The sequence below is a fragment of the Bactrocera tryoni genome, chromosome 5 (assembly GCF_016617805.1).
Source record: "Bactrocera tryoni isolate S06 chromosome 5, CSIRO_BtryS06_freeze2, whole genome shotgun sequence".
In the NCBI taxonomy this organism is placed as follows: domain Eukaryota; kingdom Metazoa; phylum Arthropoda; class Insecta; order Diptera; family Tephritidae; genus Bactrocera; species Bactrocera tryoni.
In genome coordinates this window covers 51649197-51674992 of record NC_052503.1, presented here as the reverse complement: position 1 = coordinate 51674992, position 25796 = coordinate 51649197, and the positions used below count along the sequence as shown (strand labels likewise).

The 25796-nt window shown below is 32.9% G+C and overlaps 2 protein-coding genes across 2 annotated transcripts; one reads left to right on the top strand and one right to left on the bottom strand.

The window, feature by feature from the left end:
* LOC120776471 (E3 ubiquitin-protein ligase listerin) lies at window positions 1–24478 on the top strand. The gene is made up of 17 exons (XM_040107144.1): window positions 1–86; window positions 6352–7091; window positions 8556–8735; window positions 10235–11192; window positions 11251–12207; window positions 13192–13467; window positions 15560–15777; window positions 15841–16024; window positions 16088–16271; window positions 17394–17479; window positions 17533–17801; window positions 17863–18022; window positions 19285–19396; window positions 20710–20921; window positions 20985–21176; window positions 22069–22236; window positions 24003–24478. The coding sequence occupies exons 1-17, from the start codon at window positions 42–44 to the stop codon at window positions 24060–24062; spliced, it is 5001 nt and encodes a 1666-aa protein (XP_039963078.1). The 5' UTR covers window positions 1–41; the 3' UTR covers window positions 24063–24478.
* LOC120776472 lies at window positions 19376–20688 on the bottom strand. Its single transcript, XM_040107145.1, has 2 exons — window positions 19860–20688; window positions 19376–19692 (listed from the first exon to the last, which is right to left on the bottom strand). Exons 1-2 carry the CDS (start codon window positions 20617–20619, stop codon window positions 19391–19393), a joined length of 1062 nt encoding a protein of 353 aa, XP_039963079.1. The 5' UTR covers window positions 20620–20688; the 3' UTR covers window positions 19376–19390.
* Window positions 24479–25796: the final 1318 nt, after the last annotated feature.

Here is a 25796-nt window from a genome sequence, read left to right as displayed (position 1 = left end):
TGTGTACGAAGTAGTGTTGATAAATAACGCATGTTGAAAATATGGATATCAAAAGGAGTACTTTTAAAGTGAAAAGCAACTCCAAAGTAAGTCGAATTAGATAATTCGCTAACATGATTTTTCTGTAAATGATTTAGGAAAGAAACTTTTTGCTACTTTGTCAAGTAACGCTTAGTACTTTGTTTACGATTGTTTACTAAAATCGAGTTTCGGCTGTGAAGTTGCACACGGTTAGAGGACGGAGCCTCCAGATTAGGAGTATATATGGCATTTATAATCATCCACCGAATTCGGGTCACAAATTATATGGGCTGATGAAGGAGGGTCTCCAAATTAAGAATATGTATATAAGTATAAATGTAACTTCTGGTTTCCAATAACAATAAGACTTCTGTATTGCCTTATATATTGAATCAGAGTTCTTAAAATTGCCAATATTAGTGTATTTGAAAACTTAATCACGGAAATTTTGTAAAGTTACCGCAAAGATACAAATTTATTTAATTCTGCTAAACATACTCTGGCAGTCGTTAAAGTTAGCCAATTAATGGGTAATTCACACTTCTATACAAAATTTTTCTATTCAGTGTTTTCAGACATTTTTCTTGACAGAAAAGTTCGGTGTGTGCTTTTGTACGAATACTTTCACATCGAAACGAAATACAGCAAAGAGACGCAAATTGTCGGCAATTCTCATCTTTAAACGTTTTGCCAGGCAAATGCGCTATTTTTTTATTAACGATTAGCACGAAAAGCAAAGCGTTAATTCTGAGATAACCTTTGCTTTCTTCACTCTGTTATATTATGAATTGTCAAGGAAAACGAGGAAAGATATATGTGAATCAGTTATAAGCCTTAATTGAGTATTCTACTATGTGTAACTATAATGTTTCATCCCTTTTCCTGTATGGTTCTCAGTATTTAGCCATTGTACATATGACTAGTGCAATTTTAGTAATGATATTGTAAAGTCACCGATTAAATAATAGACGGCTACCATATAAATAGGTTATACACGTCGATCGGTATGAAATCTCTCTACAAGACACGTATAAGTTAGCTAACTGGTTACCGAAAGGTTATCAGAAAATAATGCAATTATCCGATTGGTTACTTTTGTTCTAACCTCGGTAAAAAAAGTAACTACTTCTCTTTAAATATACGTCGGTGTGATTATTTTACTCACTCTCTCTCACAAACATCTAACTATCTATTACTCTTCTGTTAACAGCATTATTTTTACTGGCTATTCGGTTAGCTATCTGCTACTGAAAATCGTTTCACAAATTTTGTTGAAAGTAAATCTAAAATTAAAAAATCGCAAAGTTCCTACATGTAAAACAAAAGAATATGCTGACAGAGCCATCATCAGATATAGCAAAGTTGATCCTTTTAACCATTATCGAGAGATTATGGCGGAAATTAATAAGAAATTTGGGTTTAGCGTCTCCAGTAGACTTGTACGAAGGCGTCTCAATGATGCTTAGATGTTGTACATTAGTTCACGACAGAACTTTGCCAAAGAACATTTAGAAATGGACTGCAAATTTGGAAAACGAGTACTTTGGAGCGTTGAAATAAAGGGGATTAAACCCAATGGAAAACTTGTGGAGCGATGTTAAAATGCAGATTGCTAAGAAAACATTCAAAAATGCTAAAGAACTTATAAACTGGGATCGAGAAGGCATGGCACGCAATTCCACAAAGTAAGTTCCAGAAGTTAGTGGAGAGTTTGCCTCCACGATACCAAGCAATTTTGAAAAATTGTGGCCACACTACAAAGTGAGTGCTTAAAAGCAACAACAATAAAACATTCCAAATAAAGTTTCTTAAATTCTGCAGAAGGTTATCTATGGCAGAAGCGCTCTACTGTGCTATTGCTATCTCCAGACCAAAATATGCAATTGGAAACTGAATATTTTTTTTTTTAAGATTTATTGGAAAAATATATTTTATACATACATATTTTTTTCTTATTCCACAATTTATTCTATGCTAATGAAAAAATTCAATTTGCTTTCTGTTAATAGTAATAATAGACGTCCTTTTAGTACATGCTCAAAGTGTATTATTTCTTTGTCCACGATTTTAAATACATACATACACTTCCGACTATCTTCAGCTATATATAATTGTAAATTTGAAAAAGTTCCACTAGATATTGTAGGTTCTGAGAAATGAATAATTTTTTTTTATGAACTTGAGTTGAACACTTCATTTAGAGTCGTGTTTTGGTTGTGTGTTTGTAAAGTTATGCAAAATGCCAAATAATCAGTAATTAACGCGTAACCAATAAATTCGCATATTGCCATTAGATGAAGAAAAGTGATCTCAGCAAATAGCAGCTAGAATTAATTTTGGGAATTCAACTTTTGTTCGTCTTTTACAAAATAAGACAATAAGGATGTCTTGGAGCGTAAAATGGGTTTAGGTCGTCCTCGAAAGTCAACTGAGAGAATAGATAACTTACTGCGACCGGTTTAAAAGTGCATTTTATATTATAGCGAAGATGCAAAATTTTCACCAAATGGATTTAAGTGTCGAAACCCTATGTCGACGGATTTTGATTTATTTGTAAGATGCCCTGTAATGTGCTAATAATGGGTACTATTAACGTAAAAAATTAAGGGTGCACGACATTTTTGGGCTAGAAAGTACCAAAATCGGAACAGATTATGTAGTCTGACGAAAGCAAATTTAATTTGCTAAGCTCACAAAATTTGCTTTACCTGCGCCATTCATGTAGTGAGAGGTTCCAGGATAAATGTGTAGTAAAGAAAATTAAGCTTCCTCACACAAATGATTTGGGGTTGTTTTTCATACCATGTTTTGGGACATCTACACTTTGTTGATGGAATCATGAATGCAAAAATGTTAACTATTTTTAGTACCCGCAATTGAAGTGTATTATCCTTATACGGATCGCCTAATCTTCCAGGATGATGCAACGCCATGTTGCGCCAGAATTTTTATTTTTATTTGAACAATATATATAACGATCTAATGATGCAACGCTTGGATTGGCGTGGAAACTCGCCCTATGTAAACTCTATTGAGAACTTATGACACATAGTGATTCGGTATGGTACCGTCATGAGGAAATCAATTGATATTCTAGTGAATTCCACGCCTTCAGTAATTTAGACAATTAGGAGCTAAAGCAGAAACGACTCGTTATTAGAAGATCCTGTTGTGAAGCATTTTTTTTAAACGTTAGTGGTGATTATGATTAATTATACATGAATATAATAAAATGTAAATTTTTGTTAAATTTGTTTAATTAATTCGCTATTCTTTAATTTATGATGCAGTTTTAAAAATAGCATGTTGATATGTTTTTGTAATAAATATGGTTTTGTAAAAATTGGTCGGCTAATAACTGCAATACTTATCTTCTATCCATTTTCAATGAAAATATAAAAAGGACAATCAATTTACGAGAGCTTCAAACTCGCATAGTTGTCGTCTGGCATCTATAAATTTGGATCGGATTTAGTGCGCAGTTAATCCGGATTAATGCTGCCGTCTGTTAAGGCTATAAGGAATACAGTTAGCGAAACGTTTTGGTTTTTTGTAGATATTAATGATTTCCTTTAGACTCGTCACACCAAATGCTATTTGACAGCACAACAAAATGGAAAGTGTTATATGTCAGCTATGCGGTCATGTTTATCTGTGTAGTTGGTTCACCCAAACTCTGCCCGACCTATGCGCCCACCAATTTGCCAGGGGTCGCTAATGCGCCCTGAAAACGCGAATTACCAATCAACCATTTGAACGCCTTTTCCTACAGATGGAACTCCTCCGCTACTTATTGCGTGCAAAGCGTGGAGTCCACCAAACATTGAAACAGTAGTGTGGCATTCTCATTGGCCTGTTTCGAAAGATGATCGTTGCACACCAAAATGACGTAGCCCTGCAAGAGATATCTCGTTAATTACGGTAGTGGCGACATATCTGTGAGCATGCGCTTATTGATGTGGAAAATCTTTCGCACATTCCAATTCATGCCCTGCTAGTATTTGGTCTTTTCAACCGTAAAGTAGAAAATAAAGCAACCTGCCCAAAAAATCAACATTGATGACCTGACACAACGCTTCACGGGACACAAATGATCTCACTCGATTTTCCGCTCGGTTCGCACATTGAGAGTTCTCCTCAGTTCTGTGCAATTATATTTAATCAATTCTTTAGAAACCACATATCGTCACCTGAAATGCAAAATAACGTATCATCAAAAAATTCAAAATTGAGTTTTTTACTAATTACGATTTACCACATCATATTACATATGTGTCACAAATTTTAAGCCTCTCCGATCAAAAATACCCAATTTATAATACAAATTCAAAAAAACGTATCATCAAGTGCTTGATTTCGTTAAACAAAATAACGTATCATCACTCATGTATGTAAATATAACAGAGTGTGTTTTTTTTTTTATATCGAAGTTAGCCTACATTTATTGCTTATGTTTATTTTTAGTGATTAATTTCAATATGCTTTGGTTAGTTTAGGCTACATGGTTGATCAAACGTGGACGACTATATACATATGTATATGTAGTCATTTGTGAGGCCATAGAAAAGAAGAACCTCTGTGTTCGAATTTATAAATTATCAAAACGCTTTCCGCCAGTTCGGTGGGATGCCTGAAGGTATGCGCCCCCAAGTGATTAAGTCTTGACCTCTCTAGCTCAAGACAGCCAAGAAGGAAGTGTTGAGTTGTTTCCATCTAATCTTCTTCCATACAGCTTCTGAAGATGGCGTCTGGTAGGATTCCCAGCCTTACTACGTGGAAGCCAATAGGACAATGGCGTGTTACAAGTCTCTAAAGTATGGAAAGGCTGTCTTACCGAGGGCAAAGAGATCACTAGATCTCATGCGAACGATCTTGGATAAAAGACTTTTTCGACAGCGTCTGTAAAAATTGTGGCCGAGTAGTAATAGAATAAGATACGAGAGCACAGATCCGCCCCCATTCTACCTATAGCGGTTCTAGGGTGCCTCTTCTTGCTAGCTCATGTTTCCTGCGATTCCGCTGTGGTCTGGCACTCATATCATTCTTATCACAAAGACACTCGATGCTATTGATAGCGAGGTTAGGTCTTCGATTAGCTCTGAATTCTCTCATTATTAATGAGTTCAACGCTGGAATAGCCGCTCTGCTATCTGAGTCGATGGTCACTCCTCAGAAGGATGCTGCACTCCGGAATAGTAAATCTACTGCTACCTTAATGGCTCCAATCTCGGCCTGGAAGACACTGCAATACTTAGGAAGTTGGAGAAACTAGAGTTGATAGAGAGCTCCTGAGAGTAGACCCCTCCACCTTTGACCCATCCGTGAAGAAGCTCGCTGTCCCTTTTCTCCAAGGGCTTCTTCCCACCTACAACTCCCTCGGTATATGGGTAGAGAAGGAGCCGCCAGAGTTCGGTTTAGCGACTCCATGATCCAAGTGCTCAGACCCGTGCTTTTTTAGAAATTCAGCAGCCTATTCTTTGCAAAGTTTAACAATAACTAAGAAAAAATGACAACATCTATTCAAATTTTTAATTTTTATACAAATTTAGATTGATCATACGTTATTTTGTTTCATAAATGAAAATTCAAAATAACGTAAGACACCTACTATAAAATTTGCTTACTATTTTCTTTATTTTTTTTTCTAAAATATACCTTTAGTTTCATGTTAATTCAGATTTGAAAATTTTGTTTCAATATCTCAAGTGGTTTTCTTTTTATACGGTTTTTTGCTTCTCCTGTAAACCTACGAAAAGTGATGTTACGTTATTTTGCATTTCAGGTGACGATATACTTAATTCAAGAACTTACCTTTTTCTATAAACGTCTTTTGACCCCATAAACAAAATAAGATTATAAAAAATGTATCAATGATACAAAAAACCGCTTAAAAAATCGTATATCCACGAATTTTTTTGAAAATTTCAGCACATCAAAAAATGTAAAAACAAGGAAAAAGGGAAAATTCGGTTGCACCAAAGCTATAATACCCTTCATAAATACAAAATATTCCCTAAAAGAACTTGATTCCGATCGTTCAGTTTGTATGACAGCTATATCCTACAGTCATCCTTGGGGGGGAAAAGTATATGTGCAAATTTTCAGAACTTAAATACTAGTTCGCGTATATACAAACAGACGGGCATGGCGAAAACGACTGCTCGTCTCGCTGATCATTTAGTCATGTATATATTCAATAGGAGCTCTTTCGTTTCCTACTGGTGTTGCAAACCGAGTGGCAAACTTAATATGTATTCCTTATTTTTATTATGTTATTTGATTATCCATGTATTATTAAATTAAAAGAAAACAATTGTTTTATAATTTTAGCCTTCCAGCAGCAGTCGCAGTGCTGAACTTCTTGGTACCCAAACTGGAATTGGATTCCCCACACAATCAAAGAAAATCAATCGATCAAATGAAATAGCGCATTTTTCTGACTGCACAACTAATAAAAGCCTTCATAATGCAATTCGTAAGCTCAATAAAAAAGATCCGACTACTAAAAAAAGGGCTTTGGAAGAGCTGATTCATGACATAAATGAAAGGAGTGTCGAGGAACTTGTGGTAATTTTACCACTTTGGACTAAAATCTACCTTGAATTTGCATATGATCCGATACACAACATACGCGAACTTACACAGGAAGTACAAAAAATGCTTGCATCGAAATGTAAACGCATGATAGCCCCATATTTAAAAGAATTAGTACCCGTTTGGATCTGTTCTCAATTTGATAATTACGTTCCAGCTGCTAATATTGCTCATGCCAGCTTCTTCGATATTTTCAATGCCAAAACAGACCGCGTTAAGGAAGTCTGTTTACATTGTCAATCAGAGATACTAGAATACATATTTAATAATCTTTTAGAAGCGTCAGATAGCAAAAAAGGTACTGACATTTATGCGTTTGGCTATAATAAAGTTTACGGAAGCCTCGAACTTCTTGCTTTTTTTACTGAGCAAACGAAAACCGCAGATTTGTCTTCAAAGTCCCACAATATATCACGTTCCATTATAGAGTTTAAGAGCTTTTGGAACTGTGGAAGAAATGGCAATAAATTAACAAGGTAAGTAAGAATTTTCATATTGCATTATGTCGGTAAAGTGATATAAAAACTATAGAAGCATTAAATTTTACAGTAGACATAGAATAGCCTACTTTTGATTGCAATCTCCTATCATAATCGACACATTTTAGCCAAATTTGGTGTAAGAAATTATCTTACATCTTTATGTTACGCTGCTCAAATGAGCGAGATAACGCCTACTTTGGCTCACATTTTTACAATATAGAAATCAAGTGCTAACGATCACAGTCCCTTGTTGTTGTTAATTTTATACCGTAATTTGTATACTTACGGATAAGCATACAGACATATGTGTTAAAAATTAACTTCAGTAAAATGAAACTTAATACACGTGTTCCTTGACATATGGGGGGGCTGAACGTAATTGCATCATTGCCTCGGGAGCATTAGTCTAATTATATTTTTTTTGTTTCAAAGTAGATCTATGTCGCGGCCACTTAATTTCTCTCCGGCTAACTTTTTTTATTCTTTAGAGAATAGAGAGAAAAAATCAAATGGTGGATGCTGAAGAAACTTAAACCCCAATTATATGGAGTACTTTATTACCGGGATTGTTCTTCATCATGCAAATATGGAAGAGAAGAAAACAAACTGATATTGAAGTTTTCACTGTTTATAAACGTTTGGAAACAATGAAAATGACATACATAACTTAAGAAATTAATTGAAACAAATTTGCTCCAGTATTTAATATTCGCTGTTTTCTATTGGTAATTTTTCTCCTCTCTTTTCAAAACATTGACATGTGAAAAAAACAACAAAATTATCGAATTAAATTGATGTCAGAGACAGTGGCGTAGCTACAACTTCGGGCGCCCGGGGCCAAGGATGTTCTGCCGCCCTCCTTTATCTACCTACGTACAAGTTCCATGAGGTGGTTCGAACAAAAGTGAATTTTTACAAAATATCTTCGATATTAAGTATATAAAATTTAGGTACTAGAAGCCACGCAAACTCTGAAGTTCCAAAATCCTCACAATACGGTTTTTGAGGAAATTGATAGTAAATTTACAAGACATCTTATTAAAAGTCATAGAAAAAACCCATTTCCGCCCTATATCGTGTACATTCTTGACACAATTTGCAGGAATTTTTGCCAGAATTGGAGTTTTTAAATTCCATTTTTCAAAAATTTGGAGAAATAAAAGTATTTGTTACATTCAAAGCATAAGGTAACTGTGAGAGTGACACGTCGCCACGACAGAGTAAAAATAAAGATACTTTTTTTTTGTCACTCCTACGTCGCATTGTGTCGCTCTCACAGTTTGGTCTATGCTTCCACTGAAGTATTTTTCTGAATATTAAAAAACAGCGAAGATCGTTTTTCCGCCTCCAAGACGTTGCGCCCGGGGCGACGGCCCCCTTTTTATGCCTTTTAAATGGCTGTACTTTTCGTCTATAATAATTTCTGTAAAATATTTAAATATGTATATATTCTTATAGGAGAGCGTGGTTCAAAGCAATACACAATATGATTTTAAACACATCTCTAAATGCCATAATATCTGAATGGAAAAAGGATATTATTGAAATATGTTTCTCAGGAATTGATGAAAGCGATCGGATATTATCTCTGCATATATGGCAGTGCATATTGCTTGTACAATCAACCTACGATGATTGGTAAGTTCAAATATATGTATTATAATTTACGAATTTTAGTAGTAAGAATAAGAACTAAGATAGAAATACTCTAAAAAAAGAACACAAAAAGACATGGATATATATACATTGTGACAAAAAAATACCCGGAAATTGCAAATTAAACGCAAAATATTTAATTATTCATCAATATTTATTTTGTCGCCTTAAAGCAATCCCCACCAGATGTAATACACTTATGCCACGATTTTTCCAGTACTCGAAACAGTCCTTTTAATAAGCACTTTTTGGAATGGCCTTCAGCGAATTTCGTTTTATCTCTTCGATTGACTGAAAACGGGCTCCATTTCGATGATTGTTGACATGTCTTATCGGCAGTTGTACTGCTCTCCATGAATTTGGGATCGGAATTAGCAGGATCAAACATGTCCAAGAGACCTGTTTATGATGCTCTTTTTGAAAAAAGCTTAATCGGGACGAGTCGAGCAAGAACGCGTTTCATACCCAAAATATGCACCAAAATCATTCGAACGAACTCGCGAGAGATGTCAAGCTCTATTGCCATCCTTCTAACTCTTGCCTGATGATTATCATCAACTCATTCTTGCCTTTTTTAATATTTTCTTCAGTTGAAGAGGTCCACAACGAGTTATGTCTTCAACGATCTCTCGACCATCTTTGAAGGCTTTATACCACTCGTGGGCTTTTTGATAAAACTGAATCACCGTAAGCATTCTTCATTATTTGCAACTATCCCGCGCATAAAATTTGGTCAGAAGTACAAAATTTGAAATAAATTCGTTGTTCGATATTTTTATCCATTGTAAAAATCGCAACACACTAATGAGGTGTACCGACTTAAGTAGCTGATGTAAACAAACTGGTTGACAGATCGCGCTCATCAACTTAGCAAAATACATTTTTTGAAACATCATTTACCCTGGGAATTTAATTACATTTTACAGGTTTTGTCACAATCCATGTATAAAAGAGCATTTATTTCTATAGTAGGAGGAGTTTAATTCCAACATTAATGTTTTTGTAATATGTATGTAAATAATGTAATATTTTGTGGGAAGACAACAATACAAGTAATGAAAATGAAGCCACTGCTAACTCTTACACCTGGTTCACTTTTTTTCATTTTAATAACCAAATATTTTGCAAAGAGAACACATTATTCACACAGATACATATATTACATGAGTAAAATATTTTTGTTCTTCTTGAATAATTAAATTGTTTCTCAATTGAAGCCCGCACAACTTAAATTATATTATATAATAATCGATAAAAAGAATGCTGAAGGATAAGTTTATGAGCCAAACAATTCATTTAATTTTTCCAGTGAGATGAGAGTATTAATACTTAAAATCAATTAAAATCAAAAATAGGGAATATTATTGCCCGATCAGTAAAGACAGCTAATGAAAACAATATTAGAAGCGGTCCTTAAGTTATGATAATCATTAATAAATATATTTACGAATATTTGAATACTAAATTTACTCTATTTGTAGGTATATACATTTGGACTTCAGCAATTCGGTTGAATACAGGCTGTGGAGTTTGCTTCAAAATAATTTCTTTAATAACTATGAAAGCATCTGTCCTAAAATGTTACCATTTTGTTCAGCATTAATATCAATTCGTATTAATAATTTCGACTGGTATATTTTTATGAAATTGTTTCTAGAAAAACTAAAACATGTTTTTTGTTCTGAAACCTTTAAGCCTAATGGAACAGATCATCTAGCTATGTTGAATTCATATTTTGACTGTTTAAAGCTGGTATTAAATAAGATGAATAGTACGGAAATATCGTTTGATGAGAAACAACGAAATACCTTGGAACTTTTACATAAAAACATAATTGATCCTACTAAATGGTTACTCAGAGCAAATATAATTAATTCTTGTAAAACATTTTTCGATTCAACTCTTCAAATGTTTGCTGACATTCAAATAGAAAGTGAAGATAATGATCAAATACAAGCATATCTTTTAAAGGAATTCTGGAATTCGATATTTGATTTGGTAGCTTCACTAATTACTGATACAGAACATTATCCCGAAGGGATTATTGATATCTTCCAAAGTCTAGTTAAATTGAATCAAGAAGGCATAAGTAATAAGTTGGACTTATTATTACCTATTGAAGAAAAAGATAGAAATCAGATTAAATTAAAAAGCCTAGCCTCCGAATTAGTTAATCATTGCTTAAAACGAATTTCTGGTAAAGAATGCGAATCTTGTCTAAAACACCTGTTGTTACTTATGGATCTATTTTCCGACACCAAATTCCATATAAATATTACAAACAACTTCGATATTATAAAATCTTTGGAAATATTTATTGACTTAATACCTATGGCGAATGAAAATCTTTACGTTGATATTGCCAAAAATATTTTCAACTTTTTAAATTACTTGGACGGTGATCAACAATTCGATTTTATCAACAATAGACTAATCTGCGTAAGTGGCTCTAGAATTTTTTTGTTAACTTGATAACAAGCATGAGTTCTATTTTCAGGTATCTTCTAGGCATATGCAAATTTTGATTGTTGAGCGTTTATTGTTGCAACCATTGAAAATTGGAAAACGTAAAGATATATTGTTATCCAGCCCAGATGTCAGGACAATAATAAGTGATATAACAAGAGAAGCATTACTCGAGAAGTCGAAAGAAAAAATTAATTGGTTGCAAACACTGTTTCTACAAAATGATAGTGGTAATTTCTTCATTGGTTCCACCTCATTGGATGAACTGCTAAGCATAATTTTTGAGCCTCTTGAAAGAGATGACAACTATGAGCTGGTTGAATTATGTAGCCAAATTATTTCTAAAGTGTTGCCGAAGATATTTTCATGCGGAAGTGTGTTTATTGAAACAAAAACCAAATCATTCATTAAACTATTTTCGGTTTTGATTAAATCGTCAGCAAATATTTCCCTTAGGGAAGAAACACTTTCTGAGCTATCCAAATGTTGGGAAAGTGTGTTATGCGATGAACATATCGTAAATGAAGTGACAACTTTACATTGCATTTCAAATTTGCGAATGATGAACACGCTTACCGTGTCCAATATATCAAAAAGTGCAGATTTTATAATTCGTTTTATATTCCGCAGTACTGCCAAATACACTACAGCTCAATTGAGACTTACTGCTAGAAATAATCTAATAAATATGTTTACTACGACTAAGGATATTTCTGCATTGCACGAAAAATTGAAAAATTATACTTTATTTATGGAAGCCATAAATGGCATTGTTTCCACTAAAGTAGAAGTGCACTATGAATGTTTAGAACTTCAGACCATAATCACAATTTTACAGAGATCACTTTTGAACGTATATATTATCAAAAGATTACAAGAAAATGATTGTAAAGAAATGGGCACAATAAATCGCCAATTATATGATGAATTGCTCAATTGTATAGTTCTTACATCTGCTGCAGAAAGTGTTTTAAACATTAAACCTGAGGTAAGACTTATTTGTTTGTTGTATGGTTTATATATGTAAAAATATTTGTCTATATGTACATTTCTATATCAAGGCTAATTCACACTCTGAATAATGTATTCTGTTTGCAAGCTTCAAGAAATATTGATCGGTTTTTATACCCTGAACAGAGTGTATTAAGTTTGTCACGGACATAAATGAACAGCCTCATAACCTGAGTCGATTTAGTCACGTCCATCGGTCTGTATATACACGAAGTTTTTGAGATATCGATCTGAACTTTGGCACACGTCGGTATGCCAGAACCGCCAATAACGAACAACTATAGCATATGGTATACCTGTCATACAAGCTATCCTATCGAACTCAACATATACATACATCAAACAAATCTTTTTTCCTCTCCTTACCTTTTGCTGATCTGATCAAAAAGCTCCTAGCCCCCATAATTAAATAAGAATTTCAAACTTCCGGTTGGCTTTATGCCATATATGTATGTATATCAGTCAATATGTAAGCCTTAGCAAAATATGTATAAATATAGTATAATATTGGGCTAATATTGGTATTTTAATGACAAAAATGTGCGATATTGATCCATGAATTACCGCAGCTTCCATATACTACTACATTGTGACAAAAAAGTAAAGTTTACATATTTTTTTTAAGATATTCAATGTATTCGCAATGTAAGATATTCAATGTATTCGCAAAATAACTGCTATTGAGCTGTTTCCTGATTTTTACACTCCTATCTTCTAATTGCTGATAGTATTCGATAAAATATTCAATTGTCTGAGGTATGTTGACTATATTCTTGAGTAATGAGGAATTTGGTATCCTCTTGTCGAATGGCAGCTGTATACAGGCAATTATAGATGCGTAATAGGTTGGTAAGCCTCCGTGTTATTAGAATTATATTATAATGACATGATATTGTTAATATGTACTTTAAAATACAGTTGATATTTGATGATTTTACATTTAATAATATTAATTTTGCAGGAATGTGTTGCTCTGAAGATTTGGATTGAAGAAGTACAGGATCAAATTAAATTTTTGATTCAAAATGAATCTATTCTATCGGAAAAAGTACATGAGATTCTTCTTCGAAATACTATAGAAGCTGACGAAATATCGTATTGTCGTTCTTTACACATATTAACTTACCATCACCGATATTTGCCGTTCGAAGAAAGCGCATCAATCGTTTTTAACGAGGAACTTTTCAAACATCTTATTGCTAAAGACGCTTTATCAGCTTACATTAATTTCTTACAGGTACATATTTATATAATATAATTTTTCGACAAACTTTTAGAGTTATTATGTGATGTTTAGTTATGAAACTCTACTCAGTTGAATTCAACTTCAGATCAACCGAACTATTTTTATGGTACTACGATGGTGACATGATCATTTTTTTCCTGGTGACATCAATTCTCACGGTTCTACGCGCCGTGCAGATATTTTCTTGATATTTAATTACCAATAAAACCTTGAATTACTTCTTGTTCAGAAGTTAAATTTTCTTAACTATACCAAAAAGAAGTTTTAATGTTTTGAAATTTAATTGCTTTAGTGTTCCTTCAACTGAGTAGAGTTGCAAACCATTGTAGGGATATAAAGTTTGGCTTACACCTGAAAATATGTAGCCGTTTTAAAGCCTTGCGAATTGCTAGAATACGCAAAGGTCGGTTATAACCGATATTAGATATTCCTTACTTGTTATGTGATTAGCTTTGCGTTCTATTACTACGAATATAATCAGTGGTAACATGAAACGGTACAACTTATACCCCTATAGTTGGTAGTATATTAACCTTGGCTATCCAATCCATTCAAATTAAATTATTTAAACTGTGCGCACGACATAATTGACATAACTTTTTGCCAAGCTGGAAAATTTTTTGTACCCTGACCAAAGAATAATAAGTTTGCCACAATATTTGTAACATCAAAAAACAAATGTCGGTGACCCGATGAATTATATGTATTGTATATCTAAATGATCAGCGTGACGAGCAGAGTCGATTTAGCCATATCCATCTGTCCGTCTGTCTGTATGTATATGCGCGAGCTAGTCCTTCAGTTTTTGAGATATCGATCTGAAATTTTGAACGCGTTACTCATTAATCGGAACCGCCGATATCTACTATATCATATAGCTGAATCAAATGCTTGAATGGAGAATATTTTTGGGATCGCGTTCTCAATTTTTGCCTTTTTGTAGAGCGGAAGATTTTGTATTAAAATATCACTTTCTTAAAGTTGCGCACTTGTTTGCTTTGGAGATAAATAATTTTATTGCTAAATATCAAAAAACTCTTTATAAGGTACATGGGTAAAGAAAAAACAATAAATTTTCCCCTTTTTAAACTGAAAATAAAGATCTTATAAGGAACCATTTTTAGAACAGTAAATTCCTTACAAAACTATGAGCTTTCCGATTTATGAAATTTTTTTTCATTGAGTTATAAAATTAATAAGAAAAAACTTCAACCGTTAAGATCTTTTAAACGGTTAGGCTTACGAAAAATCGTAAGATACCTTTTTATTAGAGTTTAAAATTTCTTACAGAATGAATAAAATAAGATACTTTTTCAAGTAGTTGAAAGTTGATTTTTTCAGATAATATGAAAAAATAGAAAATTGTCCGTTACAATTAGAGCTCATATTTGGACAGACTTCCTTATCTATTCTTCGAAAAAAAAATAATTCGATTTCTGTTTACCCATCTTAATGTTCATAGGTTTCTATATTAATAATAATGGGTTGTCAAAAAAGTCTGGCGGTATTTTTATTGATTTTTTTAATTGAAATTGAAATGAATTTTTGATGACTCATGCCTAGCTCTTGACCGATGCTACGGCTGCTACTATGCCGGTCTCTTTCGACCAATTCAGCGATTTTATCGCAATTTTCGACGACAGGCCTTCCGGAGCGTGGCGCATCTTCGACCACCTCTACACCAGAACGAAAACGTTGAAACCATCGTTGTGCGGTGGAAATGGAAACTGTATCGGGTCCATAAACTACACAAATTTTATTGGCGGCTTGAGATGCATTTTTGCCTTTATCGTAGAAGTACTGTAAAATATGCCGTATTTTCTCTTTATTTTGCTCCATGTTTGCGACGCTATAACTCACGAACGACTTAAAAGAAACGACAATCAATCAAACACGTGTTAGCGCGTGAAATGAGCTTTCCAAAAAGGTATAGCATGACTCGACGCGACGAATAAAATTAGAACTACGCGCTTTCAGCGCCAAATAGCGAAAATACCGCAAGACTTTTTTGACAACCTATTATAATCTAGGTATAACTTTTATGTATGTAAGTCAACATTTATTTATTTTCAATTCGTTTTAGTATCAAACTCCGCGCCTGAATTACCGTAGTATTACCGTAAGCAATATTTTTGATTGTGCAAAATCAAAAGATATTTGGATAAAATGTGCAGCCTTGCGCTGTCTTGTAATAAATAATTTTAACTGTGATGAATTAAGGATCAGTGACAGAAATGTAATCAAGCAGTTGTTGGAATCTGTTCGATCAATTAATGAAAATTTTTATATACGAAATAAAGTGTAAGACTTATTACTTTTTATATTTACCATAGTGTATGTAAATAAAATAATTACTTTTTTTAGAGAAATAAATGAGCTTGAGTACGGGGCCGTTATTGAACTAATTGAATACATTCGACTCTTAACAGAAATACTTAAAAAAATACCTTTGAGTCTAGGTGCTAAAGATTGGGATAACATTATCATTGGACTAGGTTCTTGGGTACCAAGCGTACATAAATCAATCGAAAATATTGAAAACCCAAAGGTTTGTTTTGTAAACATGTGTAGTGTGTATTGTAATTTTTCATAGTTGTATTTGCCGTTACAGATGACTTTATTTACGATCAATATTTGTAAGCTATTTTCTACGTTCCTACAGTTTATAAAAGGCGAGAAGGAACGTAGTTCAACCACATTGCTGCAAGATATGGTAGATGAATGGGAGTCGTTATTTTCAAAGGATGCAATTTGCAAAATATTCGAATCGTTTTTTGGTCTTTTACATCTACAAGGTAAATATTTACACAGCAAAAATTTAAAATTACAGGCTTGGTTAGATAACGCCTCATTAAGGTATCTATGTTATTCAGGATTGTTGTGGAAGCATTTTCATTAGTGTCACAAAATCTGATTATTTTTGTTTTGTTTGAGTATGAATGATTTTACTGCATATCTGAATACATAAATTAAAAGTTATTTCTCAATTCTCTCATCTGTAAGTGATAAAATCTATGATATCTATGTACATGTGTATCTTGGTATTCTAAGTATCGCAAATCTAAATAAATATGCCAATTGCATTAAATTTTTAAGAAAGATGGCACAATACATATTTAAAAAAATCTTTGCAAAAATAGTGTCCCTTAAGGTATACTATCTTAAGTCTAAAAATTATCGAAATCGGACCATAACTTTTCAATTCTGCAAATACGAAATCTATTACCGTAAATATCGGATACTCTGTTCGAAATAGTAATGAAACATCTTTGATCTTTGAAACCTGTGAAAAAGGTCAATTATAATTCTAAGGTCGGCACTTCCTTTTTTCGTTTTTGCAGTTTAGTAACTGCTCAATAAAAAATAGTGATTACAGTCACATGTTATTACTTTTCGAAAACTTGAGTGTGAAATACAAATATAAATACAAATTTCATATTTTTATCTATGTATATTCAGAATTTTAGACAATCTCGCTACAGCCACTTCTACTGCCAATACGTACGTTTTAAAGCTTAGTTGGATTTACAATTTTAAACAGTAAATCTTGGAAAGGGATAAGTTAATAATAAGTAAAGTGTATATATGTAGGTACATTTAAAGCTGCGAGAAATCACATGGAGATTTTGAAGTAATATCTCGCTATAAGTGGAACTTCGACTGTGTTTCGTACATTACCGTATATTTTGAAACTTTTTTCATGCTTTCATGAAAACTTATAAAATGACATAACTAAACATTAACATTAGTGTAAATTTAAAAAAAAAGTCTATCTGCGCTGAGTCATATATTAAGGTTTAGAAAAGAATGACATTTTGATGCTCTCCAACAACTTTGACTTACATACTTACACAAATTGTTAAACAATTAGATTTTTCCTTGCTTTCCATGAAAGGGTAACATTTTTTTATTTTCAGAAAAGTTCACACCTGAATACTTCATGGTGTGTTTTAGGGAATTAAAAAGCGTAATAATACTTTCCGATTTTGATGTCATTTACAACGTAAGTATTCGTTATATTTCATTGATTATTAATATAATAAATATTTTATATAGTTTTGCAAGTATAGTCGAACCACATCTACGGAAAATGTTTTCAACATTTTGCTCAAAAACTTCTTTAACCCTAACATATTTTTAAAACGGACCTGCCATCATATTTTGCACGAATTAACTCATGCCTATGTTGTTGACGACATTAAGAAAGTTCACACATTAAATGATAACTTGAGTCATGGTGGAAAAACTCAGCATTATTTAAAGTTATTTGAAGGGGTTTTAACATCTCAACTTAATTTTGTTAATAAGTATATATCAGAATTCAGGTAATTATATAATGTTGTAATATTTATTTTAAATTAATTATTTTTTTGATTCATTATGTAGTTTCAAAATATCTGAAATAGATGAATTCGAGCCTATTGAGGTTGAAATGGGATTTAGCTATTTCTTGATGTGGGACTGCATAATACATACCTGTGTTAAATCTCCACTCAATATACGCAATATATACACTTCTTGGCTTTATGAAAACAAATTCTTCGAGGTAAATTTTAAAGTTTCTTATATTACTTCATAAACTGGAACTGCAAATATATACATACATATGAAGCATCTTATACCGTTGTGTAGTCCAGGGGTGCTTATGCAATAGCTCTTTTGGTTCCGAAAAACATCTTTTATAACAAACACCGCATTTCTAAAAACAGAACGCCAAATGATCACAGCAAACAAGTTTCTCGAACTAACTAAATTTACATAGCTATATCATGTAATTTTTATACTCTTGCAACATGTTGCTACAGAGTATAATAGTTTTGTTCGCCTAACGGTTATGTGTATCACCTAAAGCTAATCGAGATATATATAGGGTTATATATATATACATATATATGTATGCAAATGATTAGGATGACAAGTTGAAATACGGGATTGTTTGTCCGTCCGTTCAAGCTGTAACTTGAGTAAAAAAGGTACGAGTTTGTAGATGGGCGTTTTCGGACCACTGTTACGCCAAGAAAACGCTATTAACCGAAAACCTATAAAGTGCCATAACTAAGCATTAAAATAAGATATAAAACTCTAATTTGGCACATGGAATCGCAGTGGCAATGGGCATCTGTGGGCAAAAATTGGTCCCGTCCTCTAATAAGTTTAATTTACTATCTCCTGAACCACTAAAACTACAACAACCAATTTCGCCTACCGCAAATATCATAGCAACTTCTACCGACAGTGTGAAAATGAATGATCACTCTCCATCAAAAATCCATTTTTTTTATTTCTTACTACTCCTAAAGCTGATTTCGTTAATTATTAAATCGTAAAGCAGATGAACTTCTCATTAGAAATGAGATATATTTTTTCAAAAGACTGCGGCCGAAACCTTTTTATTACGTTCGCTAAAAACTCGTATACGACCATGAAATTCTGTTTAACGTAAAAATTATTTGAGGATTACAGAACTTACCAAACAACATTTAAACATACTTTTTAAAGGTGGCAAACTAACACAAAAAATATCGCACCTTTTTTTTTTAATTTTACGTCAGATTAGAAAAAAGGTTATAAATCTCACTAACCAATTTTTATAAATAATATGAGAAACAGCAACTACTGTTTATTGTTAAAGTCACATTATTTTAATTTTAGATACAATTTTTTCTATTCTAGCATATGACTAAAACGAAGTGCATTATTTGAACAATATTACGTGCCATTGTGACGTGATTTATTTATTTATAAAAATATGCTCTTCCATTTCAATGCTTGTTGGATTAATTTGTTTTAATGATTCTTATTTTTCAGAAATTTTTGCTTTTTGTTATACGGGCGATGCCAGTAGAAGTTTTAAAAAACCATGATAGTAAATTTCTATCGTGTGAAATTTTCAATCGTCTTTCCCGGAAACAACTTAACGGTTTGTATTAGTTATTGTGTCTTCAGTATTGTACAAAAAATCATTATCTTCTTCATCCTCGGCAGAAAAATAAATATTCTGTTCCGTCTGGTATTCTTCACTCTCAACCAATTCTGAACATGATATATAGTCTTTGACAGGCAAAAAGGTATCAGGCTCTAAGTTTTCAGTTAATACTGGGGGCGGCGCCAGATGTATGTTGAGATTAGATATAAATTTATTTATCCATACTGTGAGATTGTTTGCTAAGACTTGTTGATATTCTCTTAGGTTACTTGTAGTGTAGAACTCATTATCTAAATTTTAAACATTTAATGAAAATAATTATATTTTAAGAACGTTGATATAGGAGATCAGCCGATAAATTAATAATTATTACATTATATTTTCATTTAAAAAACAGAGTTTATTATTTATGGGAAATAATCGCTTGTAAAAATTAATAGTTTTAGAATTTACATACCTGTGAAATTCCTAATTTGCTCCAATATAACTGCGCAAAGAGTTGACCGCTCATCTATCAAAAACTGGTCGTTAAGTAAAAAATCTCTCATTTCCTCAAATAACACACAAATAATCTTTCTTATTTGACGTCGCTGCTTACGAAGTATATGCTTTTTGAGTCTGCGACATTGTCGCTTCTGCAACACTTTAGCAACTCTTTCTAAACGCTTTTCTTCTTCAATATAAGAAAGCGCTGTATTTATGCTATATGACACAACTTTAGATTTGTGATCCAAATGATGTTTTAACGATTTAATTTGACGTTTTCTAAGAAAACTCTTATGTACGTCTAGTGTGTAACGGACGCGCTTTACATCGGGCATAGCCAGTTGCTCTATGCGTGTCGTACAATTTGGCATAATAATCTTTTTTTGGTAATATCTAGGTCTTTTTCGAGGAGCAGCCACATTTTCTCGCGGGGTGGATAAGTAACACATATGTTCCTCTTTGGTAAGAACATCACGGTCAATTATTACGCTACCGGTATGCTTACAGGCATATTCGGGGTTGTATTGTGGGCACACGCAAAAGAATTTGTATCCATATAAAAGTGGCGCCCGTTTGGGTCTTTTGTATTTATGTTTTATGGAGGCGCACTGAGTTTTTCGTTGATGCAGCAATGCTTTCGCGGCCTCGAGTTCTTGTGAAACGGTTAGTTTCTTGACTGGGTCCAGTTGAATTTCGATTACACTAGGAATTTTATCAAATGTTGAATACATTTTAAATATTTGATGATCTTAATAAACTTAAATAACAGAATAAGAAAATGTTTTTTCTGGCATTTGATTGTTATTTTTTTATTTTTATAGATGAAAATTTAACTCTCGAAAGGTATGCTTGCCATTTATATATTGAAGTTTTGAAAAAATTACCAGCAGTAGTTCGGAAGTGGTGGAGTGTTTCCCCATCCCGCCAAAAAGCTTTTGTAGATAAATTAACTATTAATTATGTTTCACCTTTAATCTGCGAAGAGGAGTTAAAAGCAATAGGTGCTAATAAAGAGAGACATGAAAATATGCAAGTAAGTATAATGTTAATATTTAATAAATCAATATTTATCCTAAATATATAAACATTTATAAAGGTGTCCGTCCACTACTCAACAAGAGAAGTTATAGCAACGTATTTCATTGATGATGTACGAACGGAACTTACGATTACACTTCCATCTAATTATCCATTAGGTCCGATTAAAGTTGATTGCGGAAAAAGTATTGGGGGCCGCTTATCATCACGTACCGATGGCATGCAGCTAGCGTTATTCTTAATGCATCAGGTAAGCTCTTATTACATTCATATTATATTTAAACAATCTTAATGAAATAAGTAAGAAAAATCTTAAAATGATTAGCCAAAAATATTTTTTGTTTAAAATCATTCCATACACATTTTGTACTTTGATATACTATATGTATTGTTCACAACAAATGAACCCCGGAATCCTGATTAAAGCAAAATCAACAAAACACTACAGCGATTAATTTTTTTACCCCAGTACAAGTTTATAATATGTGTACATAATTGCGCCATGAGGACAACGCTACAAACTCCGATCAAAATTAAGTTCTTGTATGGAAACGGTACAACCGTTGTTAACTGTAAAAACAGCTCCTAGCATAGAAAATATTATCAAATTTTACACGAATTTATTTGTGTATTTGCTATCATTAAAATTGCAATCTTTTTCACTTTCTTTGTATTATCTTTCTATCTATTTTTATCGATTGTCTCACATGACTAAATTAATTAATAACAGGATGAGTTCTTTGCTTTCTTCGCTTATTTTTAAATTACCCATAGCACCATAGATAAAATAGATAATAGTTAAAAAATCATAAACTCTCGTGCTGTTGCAAAACTCTTGCATGGTGCAGGGGTTGTAGGGATTTCAAAGTTTTACAACCCCAAAATAGGCAATGGCTGCAAAATATGCTACACCAAAACCTGTGTTAATTTTCGTGCAATGAGGAAAAACAAAATCATTTCAACGCTGTAATTTTACATACACACAAACTTTTCACAGATATTTATGTTACTGCGGTGGGGTGTTCTTATGCCCTTGCATATATTGGTATATGACTTTTTTTAATTTCGTGCAGGAGCAAGAGAATCCCCCTAATATTACCGAACTGACTAATATAGCTCATTGTTAATTAATTTTCATACAGAACGGAACAATAATAGATGGACTAGCGCTGTGGAAGAATAACTTGGATAAAAAGTTCGAAGGAGTCGAAGAATGTTACGTGTGCTACACCGTTATTAATCAAGATACCTATCAGTTACCTAAACTCACATGCAAAACTTGCAAAAAGAAATTTCATGGATCGTGTTTGGTGAGTACCATTTTATATAAAATTCATAAATTTTTTATCACTATATTTGACAAAGGATAAAGTTTAAAGTGAATTTAATAATCATCCAATATATGGTATATTTAAGAAAAAAAAAAAACAATTAAATAAAAAATCATTGGGTATTTTTGATATTGAAATTATTTTTGCATTTAGAAAATTTGCATGTTTAAATAAAATTAAACTAACATTTTTATGTGAATATATGGTGAAATATTTAGGAAATTTATGCTTTCGAAGCATTGTAGAATTTGTATTGTTAAATTGTATGAATATTTCCCACTATTTCTTGTCCACTGTATTTGGGATGATTATCTTCAAACAATTATAAATCAAAATTATTTTCACCAACGTCGTTGCTTGAAAATATATTACAACCAGGGCTCCAATTGTTCATTAAAAATAATTGAATTGTGCCCTGGTGTTAATTAATTTTAAAACATATTTATGTTTCTTTTTATGTTAGTAATAGGTTGTCAAAAAAGTCTTGCGGTATTTTCGCTAGTTGGCGCTGTAGTTCTAGTTTTATTCGTCGCATCGGGTCATGCTATACCTTTTTGGAAAGCTCATTTCACGCGCTAACACGTGTTTGATTGATTGTCGTTTCTTTTAAGTCGTTCGTGAGTTATAGCGTCGCAAACATGGAGCAAAATAAAGAGAAAATACGGCATATTTTACAGTGCTACTACGATAAAGGCAGAAATGCATCTCAAGCCGCCAATAAAATTTGTGTAGTTTATGGACCCGATACAGTTTCCATTTCCACCGCACAACGATGGTTTCAACGTTGTCGTTCTGGTGTAGAGGTGGTCGAAGATGCGCCACGTTCCGGAAGGTCTGTCGTCGAAAATTGCGCTAAAAGCGCTGAATTGATCGAAAGAGACCGGCATAGTAGCAGCCGTAGCATCGGTCAAGAGCTGGGCATGAGTCATCAAAAATTCATTTCAATTTCAATAAAAAAAATTCAATAAAAATACCGCAAGACTTTTTTGACAACCCATTATAATGGTTTTTTTTTTCATTATGTTTCACTAAATCATAATACATACCCAGACGGAAAACAGTTTTGGCGCAGCGGGTTTTGGTTCCTTATGATATCCGTAGTTCTGTTAATATCTTTATTTATTTTATTTGAGTAATTTAAATCCGGCGGGCCCTGCATGATTCTGTACCACATAAGAGTAACCGTTAACTTTTAAAGTGGAATATGGTCTTGCATAGCGTCAGTAGTAACCACAGTTCCATAAAATGGGTCGCAAGAGAGCGCAAACCACAGCAGAGGAGCGAAAAAAAAACAAGTACTATAGTAATTATCCCCGAATTAATATTAAAATTGTATCGGATATCTGCTTTAGAAATTTATTTAAAAGAGGTGGAATTATCTCAACATTTCCTTTTTGACTGCCCCACCTTTGCGAGGTCAAAATTCAAATGGCTTATACCTTCAGAAAATCAGGTGAACTAGCGGAAATTGAAATAAAACGTTTAAACAGATTTGTGAAAGGTTCAGGCACATTGACGAGACTTGAGATCCCCTTATAGGAGTTTGGCCGGTGTCAATAAGTACTGTCCTTAGCCATAAAAACTAATTTAACTTAACATATGCAATAGTGTAAAAATAATAATAGATAATAAAATATTAAATGTTAAAATACTCGAAATACTATACATATATATTTTTTTGTTTTAGCCTGTCAATAAATTGCATTATATGTACAAAACATTTATCTATTTAACTTTACTTACAGTATAAATGGTTTACAACCAGCAGTAAATCAACATGCCCAATCTGTCGAAATGTTTTCTAGTGATGAAATGAGTCAACCAATAAAAAAGACAAGCCAATAGTGGAGAGGGAAGGATGTTGTTCATTCCAAGGCTGCTTACAAACAAAATTAATGGAAACTATAAATATATGTACTAATAAATATTCACAATGTTTTTTGATTCAATTCTGGTGAAAACGCGTTAACACTCTAGATGTATGTAGCATTGACTATCGGTTGTCCATTCAAAGCACAACCGCTATACCTTCAAAGAAGAATATACATATACATTATTTATTGTAATACATTTTGGATTGTTTATATATTGTTATTGCAGTGAGCTATGTGTAATTTTTTTATTTTTATATATTTAATTTATCATCCTTGTCGAAGTAACGTAAATAGGTGACAAACGCAAATTTTAAAATGTAAAAAAAATTAAATTAATAAATAATGTGTCCAGGTGTTTCCATTTTGAGAAAAATTAAAAATTATGGTTGATATTAATATTGGAGAAGCTCCCGCGAGAAATGAAAGCGGATAGTGCCGGCTTGACGAAGAACCAAGTTTTTACGAAGGGTATGGTTATTAAGGTGTGCCAACGAAGTTCGCAATAATGGGAGTTCTAACGGGACACTATCCTATTGGTACTGATCGTTTGTGACGAGAGATGGAGCGGAAACATCTAGACACTTCCTCCTCTATTGTCTCGTTTTCGCTAGACTTAGTTTTTCCATCTCGGTCATTATAGCTTCTCCGACACAAATTCGTAACAGGCTCAAAGCGCTTTGTCAATATGGTAGACGGTCGTATTAATCCATACTTGCTCAACAGGCCAGCATTTTTTAACTGTCCCAGTGGGCTCATTCATACATTTTATAATAATAATTATTCTTTTTTTTCATTTTCGACATGCGTTTTTCACTTTTCTTTGCTAGTTGCATTTAGGAAACTATAAATTTACAAATTCGCCAAATCATTTTATAAAACTTCAGCAAATTAATAATGTCAAAAAAATAGTTTGTGTTATATCGGGTGATTTTTTAAGAGCTTGATAACTTTTTTTTTAAAAAAAACGCATAAAATTTGCAAAATCTCATCGGTTCTTTATTTGAAACGTTAGATTGGTTCATGACATTTAAAATAAAGAACCGATGAGATTTTACGCAAATTTTATGCGTTTTTTTTTTAAAAAAAGTTATCAAGCTCTTAAAAAATCACCCGATATATGCAACTATTTGCGAATATACAGTTACTAATTAATTAGGGGTATCTTTATCTTTATAACTTACAAACACGTTTTATAGTTATCATTACCAAATTGAGATTACCAAAAACTAGAAAAATACTGTCTAAAACTTCTCTGAGAAAATAAAAATGTTATTAAGTTGTGGTTTACGACTTATGTAAAAAAAAAGAAAACTGAGAAATACGTCATTAACAGGCAGGGCGGGCTTATGCATGATATGCTTAATTGTACCTGTCAAGGTTGTTACGTCTGCGACGTGGTTACGATGACTCATCCTAATACGGTAGACGAGGACGAGGTTATTGGGGTGCAGCTATTTGTTGCGCTCCTGAAGGCTCACTTTGCCGCTTATATTGGTCATTAGTAAGTGTTCTGGCATTAATCTGTTTTTAGTCCTCCAAGGGATGGTCTTGCATCTTTCGTAAATTGATCTCGTAGAAAGTGGGCGTCTAGGGCTAGTTTTAGCGACTTCCCACTACTCAATAGCCAGTAACTAGCTCCATTTCTCAAATACCCCTAGAGGATAG

Bases quoted from the DNA above. Each gene is read 5' to 3' on its own strand.
- LOC120776471 (XM_040107144.1), top strand. From the start codon at position 42: ATGGATATCAAAAGGAGTACTTTTAAAGTGAAAAGCAACTCCAAA. The intron at 15,778-15,840 runs GTAAGACTTATT...TACTTTTTTTAG, and splicing joins TTTTATATACGAAATAAAGT to AGAAATAAATGAGCTTGAGT. The intron at 16,272-17,393 runs GTAAATATTTAC...TTTTATTTTCAG, and splicing joins TGGTCTTTTACATCTACAAG to AAAAGTTCACACCTGAATAC.
- LOC120776472 (XM_040107145.1), bottom strand. From the start codon at position 20,619: ATGTATTCAACATTTGATAAAATTCCTAGTGTAATCGAAATTCAACTG. The intron at 19,693-19,859 runs GTATGTAAATTC...TTTAAAATTTAG, and splicing joins GCAAATTAGGAATTTCACAG to ATAATGAGTTCTACACTACA.